This window comes from Strongyloides ratti (genome assembly GCF_001040885.1).
Source record: "Strongyloides ratti genome assembly S_ratti_ED321, chromosome : X".
Lineage (NCBI taxonomy): Eukaryota > Metazoa > Nematoda > Chromadorea > Rhabditida > Strongyloididae > Strongyloides > Strongyloides ratti.
The window spans coordinates 3,118,606-3,134,956 of NC_037309.1; the positions used below are offsets into that span (position 1 = coordinate 3,118,606).

A 16,351-nucleotide genomic window follows, 5' to 3' on the forward strand; every position below is an offset into this window, starting at 1 on the left:
AATTACTTTTTATTTAAAATTAAAAGGCACCTATTTCTTTGTATTTTACAATAAAAGATATTTTAAAAAGAATAAGTATTGTTATATAATTCTTTAAATATTTTGATATAAAAGGTATTCCGATGCATATCATTATTATATTATAGTTACTTAAAATTTTACAGAAATATTTATTATATTAATTTTAAGTAAAATATTTAATAAATTAAATATGTACTATTTAAAATTTTTTAAAAAAAATTGATACATTAAATATAAAACAGTTATATTTTGATTTAAAAATTTTATTTTAATTTTTAATTACTTTAAATATATTTTTTCTGGATTTTAAGATATATATATAATAATAATAATAATAATAATAATTAAATAAAAAATAATAGTTAAAGGTTTAAGATTCTTTTTTAAAGTTTATAGAAAAAGAATTTAGATATCATTTAGTATTGAATTAAACTCTTAACAAAAAATAAGTATATATGAACATCACTAGTTTTCCTAGGAGCTAAGATTTAGAGACATTAACATATTTTTGTGATACCCTGTATAATTAACTCTTCTGTTCAATTTTATATTTATATATAAAAAATTTTTTGTTATCTTTATTATAAGACATAAGTTGATTAATTTAATTTGTCAATATACATCTTACAAGAACATTTAACTCATTACATTGATTAATACTATAGTTTTTTTTTGAAAAAAAATTTTTTTGATTACAATAATATTTCTATTGATGACAAAAAAAAAGTTAAAAATTTTTTTTTACATATTTTACAATTAATCATTGATTTAATTTAAAAACATTTTTATTTTAATTTAATAGCGGTACTTTTTTTTTAATTTTAGCTATGACATTTTAATATTAATTTATTACTCTTGACAACTTTATATACAGTAGAATTATCTTTACTAAGATTTATTAATATAAAAAAAAAGACATATTATCATACAGTTATTATTTACAATTCATATATTTTATTGTAATAAATTAGATAAGGTTAAAAATAAAGGCGTAAACATAATGATTGTCAGGTATTAAATATAGAACTGATTAATTGATTTTAATGTTTTTGGCAAACAAAAAAACATAGTAAGATAAATACTATCAATTGTTTCATATTATAATGTGCCTTTAATAATAAAGCGTCATTAATAGTTGCATGTTAGCTTTTTTTCTTCATTTTCTAATCATGCATATAAAGTATATATGTATTTATACTTTCATCATTTTTGTATTATTTACTTCATTGAAAATGTCATATAAAGTGTTTTGTATTGGTTCATATATAGATAAGTATTTATCTTTATATATATATATATATATATATATATATATTTAAATGGTCACTCATTAATCAATAATTAAATATATATGATTTATTTAGTTTTACCATACTTTTTTCCCTCTCTTTGACCTCTCACCCCATAAAGCAAAATCCTCGCGCAACTACAGATAGGCACTTTTTAAATATCAGGCTATACTTATTGAATATATCACGTTTGTTCTTAAGAATGGCGTATTCAATAATCTCGAGGTCAACGGAAACTCTATATAAGTAAAAGTATAGTATATCTTCAAAACCATTTTCTTCTAACTATAATATATCTCGCTGTTTATCAACCTTCTTTATGCCATTGAAAATGTTATTTGTCATTTTCTTAAAAGATAACTTTGATCATAGAAATATTTGATTAGAAAATCAAAAGTATTTATTATATTTATTCTTTAAAATTATTTACAATAACATTCTCAAGTTTCATTTTATTTGATTAATTAAATATATAATTTTATAATATTCTTATTCTTTTTATGAATCATATATGATAATATAAATTAATTTACAACATTTTTTATTATATTATAAAAATAGGTATAAGGGAAAATTATCATTACCAGTAGTTTTTTATTTTTATATTATTTTTTGATTGTATAAAGTAAAAAAGTATAATATAAATATAATAATGTTTCTTTGTGAATTTATAAATGTTTTGAAACAGTAGCAATTAACATTCTCATATTCTTTTCAAAAGTTTATTATAACATTTATAATATTGTTTTTTATTTTTATAGCTCTAGTAAAACATTCTTTATATATTAGTTTATTATACAGTTTGACACTTATTAATAACATATACATTATTATTCAACATAAAAAAAAACATTTTTCCTATTAATTCTAATTTATAATATTAGAACTGATGAGTAATATAACAATTTTTTTTATATAATAATGATTATTTATTTCTTTTATAATAATGTTAATAATTTTAATTTTTTTTTTTAAATTATAGATACTATAGAGTTTTCTAACCATTAACTTGCCATAATGTTATCGGTTCCATTTTTGGAGGATCTTATGAGAAGATGGTTTAAACCACAAACATTTGATGATCCAATTGATCGTCTTAACTATTTTTTAACTGCATCAATTTTGGCATTTTTTGCAATTATGGTATCAGCTAAACAATATGTTGGTACACCAATTCAATGTTGGGTACCTATGGAATTTAAAGGTGGATGGGAAGAGTATGCTGAAGATTATTGTTTCATACAAAATACATTTTTTGTTCCATTTGAAAAACAAATACCAGATAATTTTGATGATCGTCAAGAAGCTGAGATAGGTTATTATCAATGGGTACCAATTGTTCTTGCACTTCAAGCTGTTATGTTTTTTTTACCAAATTGGATATGGAAACGTTTACATTGCCAATCTGGTATTGATCTTGATACAGTAGTTAGTGAAGCTAGAGCTCTCAGAGGATGTCGACCATCTGTTAGAGAACAAGATTGTATTAAATTAAAAGAATATATATCTGATTGTCTAGGAGTTAATGACAATTATAGACCAATACGTATTGGATGTATAAGATTAGGAAAAAACCTTGGAAGTTACGTTACTGTTCTTTATCTTCTTGTCAAATTATTATATTTAATTAATATTTGTATTCAATTTTATATATTAAATGGTTTCTTAGGAAGTAATTATACATTATGGGGATTTGATGCAATGAAAGATTTAATCTATGGTCTTGAATGGAAAGATTCAGCTGTATTTCCTCGTGTAACACTTTGTGATTTTAAAGTAAGACGTTTAGCAAATATTCATCGTTATACAGTTCAATGCGTATTAATGATTAATATGTTTAATGAAAAAATATATCTCTTTATATGGTTCTGGTTTTTATTTGTTGCTGTTTCAACAATCTTAAATTTCTTATATTGCTGTTTTCAATTTATTCCAGCTTATTCTCGTGAAAATAGTGTAAAAACACTTTTGAAACATCTTGTTAGCCCAACAAATCATATTGAATTTAAAAAATCCATTAGATATTTTACACATGATGCTCTTAAACCTGATGGATGTCTTATTCTTCGTTTTCTTGAAGGTCATGCTGGAGCAATAGTCGCAAGAGAAATTGCTCATAAACTTTATGAGGATTATATCACAAATCAAGCTGCAAGACTTAGAAGTGTTGGATGTGATCATGAATATAGTGATCCACCAATGCTTCGCAAAGGAACAGAAAATTCTAAAATGGAACCATCTAATTATCCATATGATGATAGAAAACTTGTTGAACCTTTGATGCAACTTGACTACGGTTTCCAAGATCCATCCAAACCAAAGGATATTTAAAGTTTTTTTTTTCTCTTACAAAGGTATTTAATATTGTTTTCATAATTATTAAACCTGTTTTTTTAATTACCTACAATAATCCTAATATTATACTACTAAATGCAACTAATTATAAACAGGGTTTCAGTGGCAAGTGGATCTCTTGAGTAAATATTTTTCACAATGTTACTGATTTACTGTCTTACCATTTTACTTTGTTCATTCATTAATTTTTTTTTAAAAATTATCCTACAAGTCGTTACATTGTGTTACGAAGTGTCATTTCTTTTTTTTTAAATAACACAAAAAAAAGATTTTTCTATGAAATAATAATTTAAAATCTTTTTAGATTTAAATTTCTATTTTTTTTTCTTTCAATTATTTATATCTAAATCATACTTTTAATTGATAATGTAACGATTTCATTTTTTATTATTTTTTTTTAATAAATAAAATAAAATTTGCGTTTATTTAAGTAATTTTAATATAATCATAATTTAATGTATACTTTTAACAACGAAGATTGCTTTTGATATATGAATATCGAAATAATAAAACTTTAAAAAGAGGAATATATAAAACTTATTTGAAAAAAAAAATAATTTAGTTATCCTTCTTCTTTTTTCCTTTTTTAGATTTTTTATTACCAGTTGTTTCATTATTTTTTCTGGAAGATGATGGTTTTCTATAAATTTTTGAATTTTTTTTACCACTTTTAAGAAGTCCTGTATGAATGAGATGAGCAGCAGCCATCCAACCAATAATTGGAGCAATCCAATATGTTATAATAAACCAAACAGTATCTAAACCAGCACAACCAAATAATCTACTAGCAGCAACTGTTGGATTAAGTCCACCAACACCAATATATACAACACCAAGGGTTAAGAAACCAGCAATAGTCATTGGTATGGCAAAAAATTTAGCTTTTTCAGGTAATTTTGAGATTATCAAACGAATACAAAAACATCCAGTAATTTCAAAAAGAAGAACAAATATATAACTAACTTTAAATCCAAGAATACAATTTTTGGTACTTTCAAGTGCAAATTCATGTTCTTCACTATAATTTTTTGTATAAAACCATAACATTTTAGCTAAAAAGAAAGCATATGCTCCACCTAAAAATTGTCCACATACAACAGTTACAAATTTTTTAAGATTAATTGTTTTATAAAAAAACATTTCAAATGGTGCTAATGGTGAGACAAAAGCTCCACGATTCCAAGAATTAGCAAAACATAACAAACTTGTGACAGTAAAAAAGAAACCCATTGGACCATAATTTTTAATCATTAAACCATTTTCATAGACACATGTACACATTTGTAATGTACCAATAGCTTCAATTAAAAAAATATATGGATATGATGATGGTTGAAAAAATCTACAAACAATCTTACGACCTAATTCTCCAAGACCAAAGCATGTTATATAAAAAAGAATACAAATAATAGCTGGTTTTAAAAGAAAAACATCCATACTGTATTCTGAAAAAAAAAATTAGTTAAAAAAAAGTATAAATTTATTTTTATACATAATAAAACAATTAATTATGTTAATTTGAATACACGTGTCAAAAATGATATAATAAGAAAATTAAAAACATTTAAAAAAATATGAATATAATTATATTATAAGAAAATTTTTATTATTTTTGATAAAGTTTTTTTTTCAATTTTTTATGAAAGATAAAGAAAAAAAAAGGATAATTAAAATGCCATCATTATAATGGATATCTCACAAATATGATATAAAATAACTTTGTAGAGACATCTCTCGACAGAGTCTGTTTAGGAAGAAAATGACATACACATTAAATTTATAAAAGTTAGATGAAGATCGACCTTTTTTTTTAAAAGTAGTGGTGTTGTGCAAGAGATATATTATTAATTTAGATATATTATATATGCTTATATTTTTATGAAATGGAGTTTAACTTGATATATGGTTTGTTAATTGATGGACGGTGAAAGTAATAAATATAAAGACATATGTATATATATAATATCATATATACTTGCTATTAATAAAATGATATATCATTATGGGAGTAACTGTAAAAGAAATTATCATATTTTGCCATTAATAAGGTAAAATACAAATTTTTAATTAACTTAACTTTGAAAAAGCTTTTAATTATTATATCATTTTTATCTATCTAACGATTTACAAGTTATTTGATGATGTAAAGAGAAAGAGTACTTCTAATTATTTTTATTAAAATATAAAAGTAAATTTTTTTTTTTTTAAAATCTTCTTACTTTACCACATGAAAAATATGTTAATAACATTTATTTATTATAAAAGTATATATATATATATTTAAAATATTTATATAATACATAAATTATTAATTATCTTTGTGCTATTTTAAATAGAGTTCATTTAAACTTATATCTTTTATTAAAATAATTTTATTTTTATTAGAAATATTAAAACTATCATTATAATTTGATCATTAAAAATAATTTTCAAATTAATTATTTTTATTTGATAAAAAAAAATATATATATATAAAATAACAAATAATAAAATGAAAAGTACATATTTAAATGATCGTTAATCGTGTTAATTTATATATTAAAAATTATTTTTTTTTAATTAAAATAAGTGAAAATGATTTTATTTTTATGCAAAAGCTTAAATTTTGTTTGCAAAAATATTATGATATCATATTTACTTATGAAATATTAACTTGCCTGAAATGAAAAAAAAAAAAATTTCTTGTTATATTTAATAATGTAGTTGAAGGGATGAAACCATAATGTTTTTATATTTGAGAAGAAAGTACATATCTTTTAATCGAACAGAATAACTGTACATATCACTAGTATTCCTATGACTGGTGATAATATATAGTTATTCTATTAGACAAAAAGATTCTCCTTTTTCAAAATTATATATCAAATTATTTATTATACTTTTTTTTTATAATAACGTTTTTAGTATATAAATTATTTTATAAAATATACTAGAAAAAAAAAATATATTGTAGAAATAAATTTAAAAAAAAAATTCTTTTAAAAATAAAACTTAAACTACCTGAAATAGAAATATATAAATAATATACATAACATAAAAATAATGACATAATCTTAAAATTATAAATCATATATAATTATCATAATATTTTATATAATTTATTTATATCATTATTATAAAACTTATATATATTATTACTTTTGAGGATAATTAAATAAATTTATAACTAAAAATTGTTAATACGTTTAATATTAAAGATAAATATTTGATAAAATAAAGTTGCCATATCAACTGAGGTAAGAATATACTTTTAAATACATATATAAAATAAAATGTCTTAGAATAAAATAACCATTGATTCTATGTTCTTTTGTTTCAGAGGCAGAGAACCAATTGAAAATTGGCATTAAATGGTTAAAAGAAAAACCTCTAAACATGATAATATATAAATATATATATATACATATACACAAATATACCACTCCTCTCTATAAATTAAGGATAACAGATATATATATACATATATGCATATATGCCTGAATAAATTTTTAAAGTTGAAAATGAATAAAATGAAAATTGGAAATAGATAAAAAGTAAGATAAGATATAGAATATATATTTATATAAATTTTTTTTTTCTATTTGAAAATAAATTACATAAAAATGATTTTATTTTCTAAATTTGGATTAATGGAAAAATGTTAACATGATAAATTTACACTTATACAAATAAATATATACATTAAAATTTGATATATAAATAGGGTACACAATATGAAGAAAAGAAATAATAAAAAAAAATTATATTATGTATGAATATAATTATAAAAAAGAAGGCAAATTTATCTTTTATAATATTTGTTAATAAAAATTTATATATTTAATTCAAAGTTTGATAAAAACATGTACTAAGTTTGATAAATAATTTTAAAAATAGCACGTATTTTATTAAATATGTATTATATATGCTAATATAAAATTTAAATAACATACATTAAAACTTAACTAAAAAAAAGAGATAATTGTAATTTTTATATCATTTTCTAAAATATTTTAAAAATAAAATAAGACTTTTATCTATATTCAATTTACTTAAATGTGTAATTGACTTAAAAATAAAGATAATTATGTGTACATATACAAGTACAAATAATACATCTTTTTTTTTTTGTTAAAAATAGAAACGGCATATTTAGTTTTGGGTGGGTATTAAAATATCAATTTTCAAAATTGTTAAAAATAAGAATTTCAACAAAATATACAACTAATATTCTTTTTTTTTTACTTATAAATTACTTAATAAAAATGATAAAGCAGTACAAAAATAAATGATAAAGAAAAGCAATTTAACATATGAACTAATCTTATATTAATCTTTCTTCTTCTTCTTCTTATGATAATAAAATTTTTAAAAGAAAAAAAAAATTTTATTACTTTTTAAGTATATAAATTAAAAAGAAATTTTTGTTACAAAACTTTATAAAATATCAAAAATAAAGTCAGAAATAAAATGTTTATTATTTGAATTCTAAAATATATACATAAAATAACTAATGAACAACTTAAAATGATAAAAAAAATTTTTAAATTCATACATAAATTAATAATAAATGAAAAATGTGAAAATATGAAATAGTAAAAATAGGAAAAAAAACATGATATTAAAAATTGAAAAAAAAATATTTTAAATATATATATATATTTTAAAATTAAAATTTTTATTAATCAAATGTGATAACATGATAAAAATCTATAAAATAAATTAAAAATAATGAAATAAATTTTTAAAGTATTATTTAATTTAGAAAAAAAAAAATTTTTTTTTCATTTACTCTTCATGAAGTAGTTCATTTTTAACATCCAACTATATTGTTGACAAGATATAGAATGAAAATACATTATATCCATATAAATATATTTTTGTTGGCATACCATATATTTATTTATAAATTTAACTTCATATAGTAGCTTTTAATTTAAATATTTTATAAAATGAAATATTTTAGATAAATATATATTCTTATTCTATCATCACTCAAATTGGATAAAACTTTATAAAATTTCATAATGAATGAATAATGTTAAAAGGATATCAAATAACTTTATTAGTAAGATGATAAATTTTATAATACATGAATATATTTATTATAAGTTTATCATCATTATAAAATTTAGAATATCTTTTATTTCGAGTAATTATTTTTAAATTAAATTTTAGTTATATTTATAATATGAGACAAAAGAAAAATAGTTAAAACTATATTAAAAAAATTGTATTACGTCATTTTTTTTTTTAGAATATGAATAAGGATGTTAATGATAGACCTGTAGATTTAAATATTTCTGAACCAGAAGATTCTTTATATTTTGCTAATGAAGGAATTGATGGAAGAAATATACCATGGTTTCAAAGGTTGGTAAAAATTTTATTTTTTTTTTATAACAATTTAATAATTTTTTTTTTTTATAGAAATTTTTTTGTTTCAAAAGAAAAAATTTTATTTGGTACGTGGGATGGTGTGTTTCCTACTGTTATGGTTAATATTTTTGGAATTATAATATTTCTTCGTATGGGATGGATTGTGGTAAGGAAAAGATTAAAAAAAAAAAATTGAAATTGAAATATATAATTAATATTGTAAAAAGGGAAACAATAATTAAAAATTTAAAATAATTATTATAACAATTTAATATATATTTTTATTTTAGGGTACAGCTGGTGTTGCTAACTCATTACTTCTTCTTGTCATCTGTACAACATTATCTTTAATAACAGTTTTCTCGGCAATTGGAATTTGTGAAAGATGCCAAATTAAAAATGGTGGTATATATTTTTTAGTTTCTCATGTACTTGGAGGACAAATTGGTGGTGCTATTGGATTATTATATGTTTTTGGACAGGTATTTAAATTAATTTATATATTTAAAAATAATATACTATATATATATATATATAATTATAAATAATTATTAACATTTTATTTTTAGGCTGTTGGGACATCACTTGTTGCTGTGGGATTTGGGGAAACAACAGCTTATTTTTTTAATTCAACAAATCCATATTTAATTAAATTTTTTTCTGTTGCAGTTATTGTTATTTTAACAGGCAAGAAAAAAGAAAGAAAGATTTGCTTAATTATAATATTTTATTTTAGTCATCAATGCAGCTGGTGTTAGATGGGTCATAAGACTTCAAATAATTTTACTAATTTTTCTTTTTATTGCTGTTTTTGACTTTATTCTTGGGACAGTTTTTGGTAGTAAAGCAGATGTAGGAATATCATCCCTTAACTCAAAAACTTTTAATAATAATCGTGAACCATATTATGGTGAATTTAATTGTACTGATATAGGTATTAATCTTCATCTTCCTGGAAATGAATCATTTTTTTCTGTATTTGGTGTTTTTTTTGCTAATTTTCTTGGTGTATTAGCTGGTACAAATATGAGTAATGATTTAAGAGAACCAAGACGTAATATTGCTTTAGGGGAACTTTCTGCAATATCAGTATCATCATTTACATGTTTAATATTTATATTATCACTTGGAGCAATAGTTGATAGGCAATTTTTGTTATGTGATTCATTGATAAATGAGAAAGTCTCATTAACAGGAATCATGTTTCTAACAGGATTATATTTATCATCTTTAAGTTCAATTGTTGGTTCTTTATTAGGTTCACCAAGAGTATTACAAGGTTTAGCAGCTGAAGATATTATTCCTATTCTCTCACCATTATCTGAAGGGGTAAGAATATTTAAATAAATTTTAAAATAATATTATATTTTAAAGGTTGGTGCTAATCAAAATCCAGTTAAAGCAAGTATTGTAATGATGGTTATTTCAGTAATATTTGCTTTACTTGGTTCATTAAATCAATTAGCAATAATGTCAACAATGCCATTTTTAATTACATATGCTTTTGTTAACTATTCTTATACATCATTAGCAATGAGTTTTGATTTACAGGAATTAAATAAAGCAGAAAGAGTAAATAATCCTGTATATGGAAGTATTAAAAATGACAATTTAAGTAATATTTTTAAAAATGAAAATGTTGAAATTGAAGATATACCAATCAATGGTTATTCAACATTCTCAAATCGTTATGTATCACTTTTTGGAACAATCATAAATATTGCAATATTATTTTTTATTAATTTTTGGATGGCTTTAATTCATGTCGCAGTATTTTTATTGTTACATTTTTATATTGGAACAGTATCAAGATGTTCAAATCCTGGTATATCACAATTTTCATTATGTCATCTTTTTAAAACAGTTTTTGAAAAAGATAAAATGACAAGTGAAGGTCATAGTAATTTTGTTATAACAAGTACTAGTTTACCATCGCATACATTTCAAGAAAATATATTAACCGAACAAAACCCTGATTATGGGGAAAGAAAAAATTATCATAGTCAAGAAGTGTTAGAAAGATAAGTTTGTCAACAATTATAAAATAATTTTTTACTACATAATATATCAAAATACATTATACTTAAATATTTTTAATAAGGAAACATTTTCGAAAAAAAAAAAGTAGTTTTTTTTTTTTAAATTACATACATATTTGTCATATATAAACAAAATTATAGACATAGAAAATAATTTCTAATTAAATGAATCAATCATTGTAATAAAATAAAATTTATTTTAATTAAAAAAATATATTTAAAATTTTTTAAAATGATCTTTCATTTGAAATAAATAAAAGAAGATGTGAAATGTAATAGAAAATATTTAAATATGTCGTTAAAGTTGAAAAATAATTACCACCAAATTTATCCATATATAAGAAACTTTCAAATGTTGTTAATAAAAGAAGTCCTATAACTCTTATAAATATGGAATATTTTGTATCCATTTGATGTGAACCATACTTCCATATTGATGCTGCTACTGAAACTTCTATAGCTAAAATAATCATTGATGTTGATAAGATAATTATTAATATTGGAAGTGTTAAAAATAAATCGAAAAAACATAAATATATAAAAATTATTGAATAGGTTAACATAATTATAAATACTGGTGGCCATAATCGTTTTAAACATGTAAAAAAAGAGAATAAATATAATAATTTGGCTAATAAATGATAAAATGAATTAGTTTCCATATAATTTGGAAATTCATACCATGCATATAATCCCCATCCTAAAAAAATAAATTTATTTATTTTTTCTTATTTTTAAGTAAAAAAATAATAAAACATACCACTAGAAAAGAATGATAATGCTGTTAAAAATTTGGCTTTCCATTCCATAAATGTAAATAATGTCAAAAATGATAATACTATAACGGGTAATGATGAAATGATTGGTGAATCAACTTTAAAACCATCAGTTCCAAGATATGATAAGAATGATGCACCAAAATAGATATAAATAATAGAACTATTGTTTAAACGTGGCATTATTATTAAAATAAAATTTATTATTATAATTAGAAGATAGACAAAAAAATTTATATATATATATACATATACAATTAATAATTTTTTTATTTATCAAAAAGAACAAAATACTTTCTAATGAAATAGTAATGAATATATTGTAAATATATAAAATATAAAAATAAAAAATTAATTCAAACTATTAAAGTCAGTTGACTTGTTTTTAATTTATATTGTATAATTACAACAATTTATTTTCTATCTTTCAATATTTCTTCATTGTGTAATGCACTGGTAATAAAAAGTTGTGCACCATAATATGTTACCATAATAAAAGCTTCAGAAAATGAATAATAATAACCTTTATTTGCGAGAAGAAGACAAAAATCTGATGCCAAAAATAATGTATAACCAATAAAACGTAATAATTGGAATTTTTTTCCACCTTGATATTGTATATTACCTTCAAAATATTGTGATCCTGAGCCAACAAAACATATAGCTAAAATAAGTGCATATACACCAATTATTATTGTTGAGATTGGTTCATCTTCAAAACTAGGTAATATAATAATACTTATTATTCCACTTATCCCAAGAAATGTTATCAATGATAATCCTTTATGAAAATGCTTTGATTTTAAAAGAAATGTTCTCTAAAAAAAATAATTAATAGTAAATACAATATTAAGAAAAAAAAAGTTTCTTTTATTTAATTCTTACCAAATAGAAAAAATGACCAATTCCAAAGGCTACGGCACCGATAACAATTGAATGTAAATCATTATGAAAAAATGATATTAAAAAATCACCAAGTGCTCCAAATAATATTCCCCAGATATGAGTATATTTATATTTTTTTTTAATTTTTGTCATTCCACTAAATACCATACCAGCTAAAGCAATAATTGGCAAACATTTTTTAACACAATAAATTGATGTTGGTTCATAAGTAAAACCATCTGTTGTTAAAGCAAAATAACCAATTAAAATTCCGTAAATAATATAGATAGATAAAGGTAACATTGTTATATTTAATTTTACTTTACTTTTGTTTATTTTTATAAATATATAAAAAGTAAACGTTTTTTTTTTATAAATGAAATAGACTAAAAATTTTGTCTCGTAGATATTATAAAAATGTCTAATCGCTCGATTAAATATCTATTTATATATCTAAATACTTATGCAGAAATCTTATCATTCAATTTTAAAAGAAGTGCATTGAAACTATAATATCGTTTATTTTTATATTGATAATATATCTTTAAATGATCAAATCTGCTATAACTATACTTTTATTAATCAGATGTAAAAGAAATACAAAGTATAGTCTATCGTAATCATTTATTTAATATTATGTGATAAAAAAAAAAGAGTTTATAGATAAAACTTTATCAACCTGTATATATTTTATTATGTATTTATAACAATAAAAATTAAACCTAATATCAGAAAATATATCAATTTTTTCTATCACATGTGTATTAGACAAATATTTTTAACAAATATTATTTTTTTATAATAACCGTCATATATAACGACAACAATCAAAAAACACTTTTATTTGTTTATTTATTTTTTTTTTTGTTTTCTGATCGTCTAATACTTAAAGCACCGGTTTATATTTTTTATTTTTAAATTATGATATATAAAATAATTAAAAAAATTATGCATTAAAAAAATCATTTATTGTCTATAATTGTTAGAATTTTTTTTAAATTAATTATAATATTAATTATTTATAAGAAGAAAAAATACAAACAATTTTATTCATCTGGTGAAAAAAAAACATAATTTTCTAGTAAAAAAAAGTCTTATAATATAAATAAAATTAATATGGCATTAAAAAGGTAAATAAATTAATTCCACTTGTTGAATTTTCAATTTGTTTTTAACAAAATATCATACAAAAAATTTTTTTTTTCCATTATCTATTAATAATATATATTTTAAAATAATTTCTTATATATAAATAAATTTATCGTCTGAAAAAAAATCTCATTCAAAAAAAGTTAAATTACAAATGATTTATATAAGTACTATTTTATTAAATTTACAACTTAATAACAAATTTAAAAGAATATGTAAGTTTTATTCGATTGATAAACTTTATAAAAAAAGAATTTCTGATAAAAAGTATATTGTACTCTAATTTTTTTTTTCATCTTAATGTTTACTTGTAATTTTTAATATTAATGATAAGAATTTTTGTGATTTATAATTTTTATGATAATCATTGAAAAATGTTTGTGTATCTTATGATAAATTATGATTTTTCCAGTAAATTTAATGTTAATTGATTTAAAAGTTTATTTAAAAGTTTTTTTTATCAATTAATAATTTTTATTGTTATCTTTAAACAGTATAAAAAAAATTTAGTAATTCTTTAATTTATTAAAATTTTGATAAAATTTTTATTTAAATGAAGATACTTTCTTATAATATCTATTTTTATTTTTTAACATGATTTTATATTCTATTATATTTTTTAATATTTTTTGTTTATCCTATTCTTACAAAATATTAGTGTTTTGTCCTAGAAGTAGCCATAGTCATGTTAATTTTTTGGGATCAATTGCTGATATATTAGTGAAAGGTGGACATGATGTAACATATTTATTAGCTGAAGCTAATCCTCAAGTTACTACAAATGGTAGTAAATTAGCTAAATTACATATTGTACCAAATACTAAAGAAATAGCTGAAAAATATTTAAATATGTCCAGTTTTACTGATGTTTGGTTAACTTCAAAACATCCAACATCTCATATGAAATTGGCACAAAAAAGAATGACTTTAATAAAAGATCAATGTTCACATTTAACAAATAATTTAACATTAACAGAATATATGAAAAATCAAAAATTTGATATTGGTATAACAGAATATTTCTATTCATGTGGAATAGGCTTATTTAAAATGTATAATATACCAATTTTTATGAATGCTGCAGCAACAGTACTTCCAGATTCAGCATATGATTTTTATGGTTTAGAATTTCCTTCAAGTTATGTTCCAGCAATGATGATTGCTAATACTGACAAAATGACATATTTTAGAAGAATGTTAAACTTATTTTCATTTTTATTTTCAAAATTTTTTATGAAATATGCTCTTGTCAATTATGTTCAAGATGTTTATGATGTTAAATTTGGTCCAGGTTATTTAGATATAATGAATGATATAACACTTGATTCATATGCATTAATTAATACACATCCATTATTAGAATTTAATTTTCCACAAACAAATAAAATTCTTCAAATTGGGGGAATGAAAGAATTTAATATAAATAAATTAAATGATGAATTTAATAAAATACTTAATATAAGAAAAAAAAATGTTCTTATTTCATTTGGATCACATGCTCAAAGTTCAAAAATGCCTTTAAAAATGAAAAAAACGATAGTAAATCTAATAAAAGATTATCCTAATATAACATTTATTTGGAAATATGAAACAAATGAAACAGATTTTTTAGATGGTTTAAAAAATGTTTATCTATTTAAATGGATTCCACAAATTGATTTGTTAAGTGATGGTAGAATATCACTTTTTATTACACATGCAGGATTAAATTCTGTTCTTGAATTAACTTATTTTGGTGTTCCATCACTTTTAGTACCATTATTTGGTGATCAAATGAGAAATTCAAAAATGATATCAAGACATGGTGTTGGTGTAGCTGTAACAAAAGAATTACTTTATGATTCAGAAAAATTTAAAGAATCATTTAAAGAAGTTTTAGAAAATGGAAATTATTTAAAGAATGGAAAAAAATTGTCACAAATGTTAAAAAATTATCCAGTCAATCAGACAGATACAATTATTCGTCATACCGAAAAAGCTGTGCGTTGGGGAAAAGTAAATATATTAAATTTACAAAGTAGAAAAAAATCTTTTTATCAGTATTATTTCATGGACAATATAGTTTATCTATTTATTTTTGTATTTATAATTTATTTCCTTTAACTTTCATTTTGCCAATATTATAGATATATTTAATAAAACTAACTTAAAGTTATTTTTATTAATGAAATGATATAATATAAAAAAAATTTAATTTTTTTAAATGGAAAAAAAGATAATTTAGAAAACTTTTTTCCATATTTTAAATCCGTTTTTTTTTTTATTTTTTTATTTAAAGATAAATAATATTTTTTCTTAACATCATTTTTTAATTTTAAGATTGTTTTTTTTTATAAATTTACTTGTTATATCATTTTTTTTCTTTTAAAAGATTAAATAAATATGATCTTTTCTTTTTTTTTGCAAAAAAATGATAATTTACTTTAATCTATATTTTATTAAAAAGGAGGTTATATATTTTGAGATAAAAAAGATTCTA

At 20.4% G+C, this 16,351-nt stretch overlaps 6 protein-coding genes across 6 annotated transcripts; 3 read left to right on the forward strand and 3 right to left on the reverse strand.

Annotated features, from left to right (window-relative positions):
* Positions 1-2,327: 2,327 nt before the first annotated feature.
* Positions 2,328-3,641, forward strand: SRAE_X000064500 (Innexin family-containing protein; the record flags this gene model as incomplete). Its single annotated transcript, XM_024645013.1, has 1 exon — positions 2,328-3,641. One exon carries the CDS (start codon positions 2,328-2,330, stop codon positions 3,639-3,641), a length of 1,314 nt encoding a protein of 437 aa, XP_024510514.1.
* A 582-nt stretch (positions 3,642-4,223) lies between these two features.
* SRAE_X000064600 (Aquaporin-like domain-containing protein) lies at positions 4,224-5,102 on the reverse strand (the record flags this gene model as incomplete). The annotated part of the gene is made up of 2 exons (XM_024645014.1): positions 4,224-4,963; positions 5,024-5,102. The coding sequence occupies 2 exons, from the start codon at positions 5,100-5,102 to the stop codon at positions 4,224-4,226; spliced, it is 819 nt and encodes a 272-aa protein (XP_024510515.1).
* Positions 5,103-8,675: 3,573 nt separating this feature from the next.
* On the forward strand, positions 8,676-11,048 carry SRAE_X000064700 (Solute carrier family 12 member 8; the record flags this gene model as incomplete). The annotated part of the gene is made up of 8 exons (XM_024645015.1): positions 8,676-8,712; positions 8,780-8,796; positions 8,902-9,017; positions 9,075-9,189; positions 9,314-9,505; positions 9,593-9,710; positions 9,760-10,352; positions 10,398-11,048. The coding sequence occupies 8 exons, from the start codon at positions 8,676-8,678 to the stop codon at positions 11,046-11,048; spliced, it is 1,839 nt and encodes a 612-aa protein (XP_024510516.1).
* A 241-nt stretch (positions 11,049-11,289) lies between these two features.
* On the reverse strand, positions 11,290-12,021 carry SRAE_X000064800 (Hypothetical protein; the record flags this gene model as incomplete). Its single annotated transcript, XM_024645016.1, has 2 exons — positions 11,290-11,762; positions 11,823-12,021. 2 exons carry the CDS (start codon positions 12,019-12,021, stop codon positions 11,290-11,292), a joined length of 672 nt encoding a protein of 223 aa, XP_024510517.1.
* Positions 12,022-12,251: 230 nt separating this feature from the next.
* On the reverse strand, positions 12,252-13,026 carry SRAE_X000064900 (YhhN-like family-containing protein; the record flags this gene model as incomplete). Its single annotated transcript, XM_024645017.1, has 2 exons — positions 12,252-12,656; positions 12,724-13,026. The coding sequence occupies 2 exons, from the start codon at positions 13,024-13,026 to the stop codon at positions 12,252-12,254; spliced, it is 708 nt and encodes a 235-aa protein (XP_024510518.1).
* A 1,440-nt stretch (positions 13,027-14,466) lies between these two features.
* Positions 14,467-15,975, forward strand: SRAE_X000065000 (UDP-glucuronosyl/UDP-glucosyltransferase family-containing protein; the record flags this gene model as incomplete). The annotated part of the gene is made up of 1 exon (XM_024645019.1): positions 14,467-15,975. One exon carries the CDS (start codon positions 14,467-14,469, stop codon positions 15,973-15,975), a length of 1,509 nt encoding a protein of 502 aa, XP_024510519.1.
* Between the last annotated feature and the right edge of the window lie 376 nt (positions 15,976-16,351).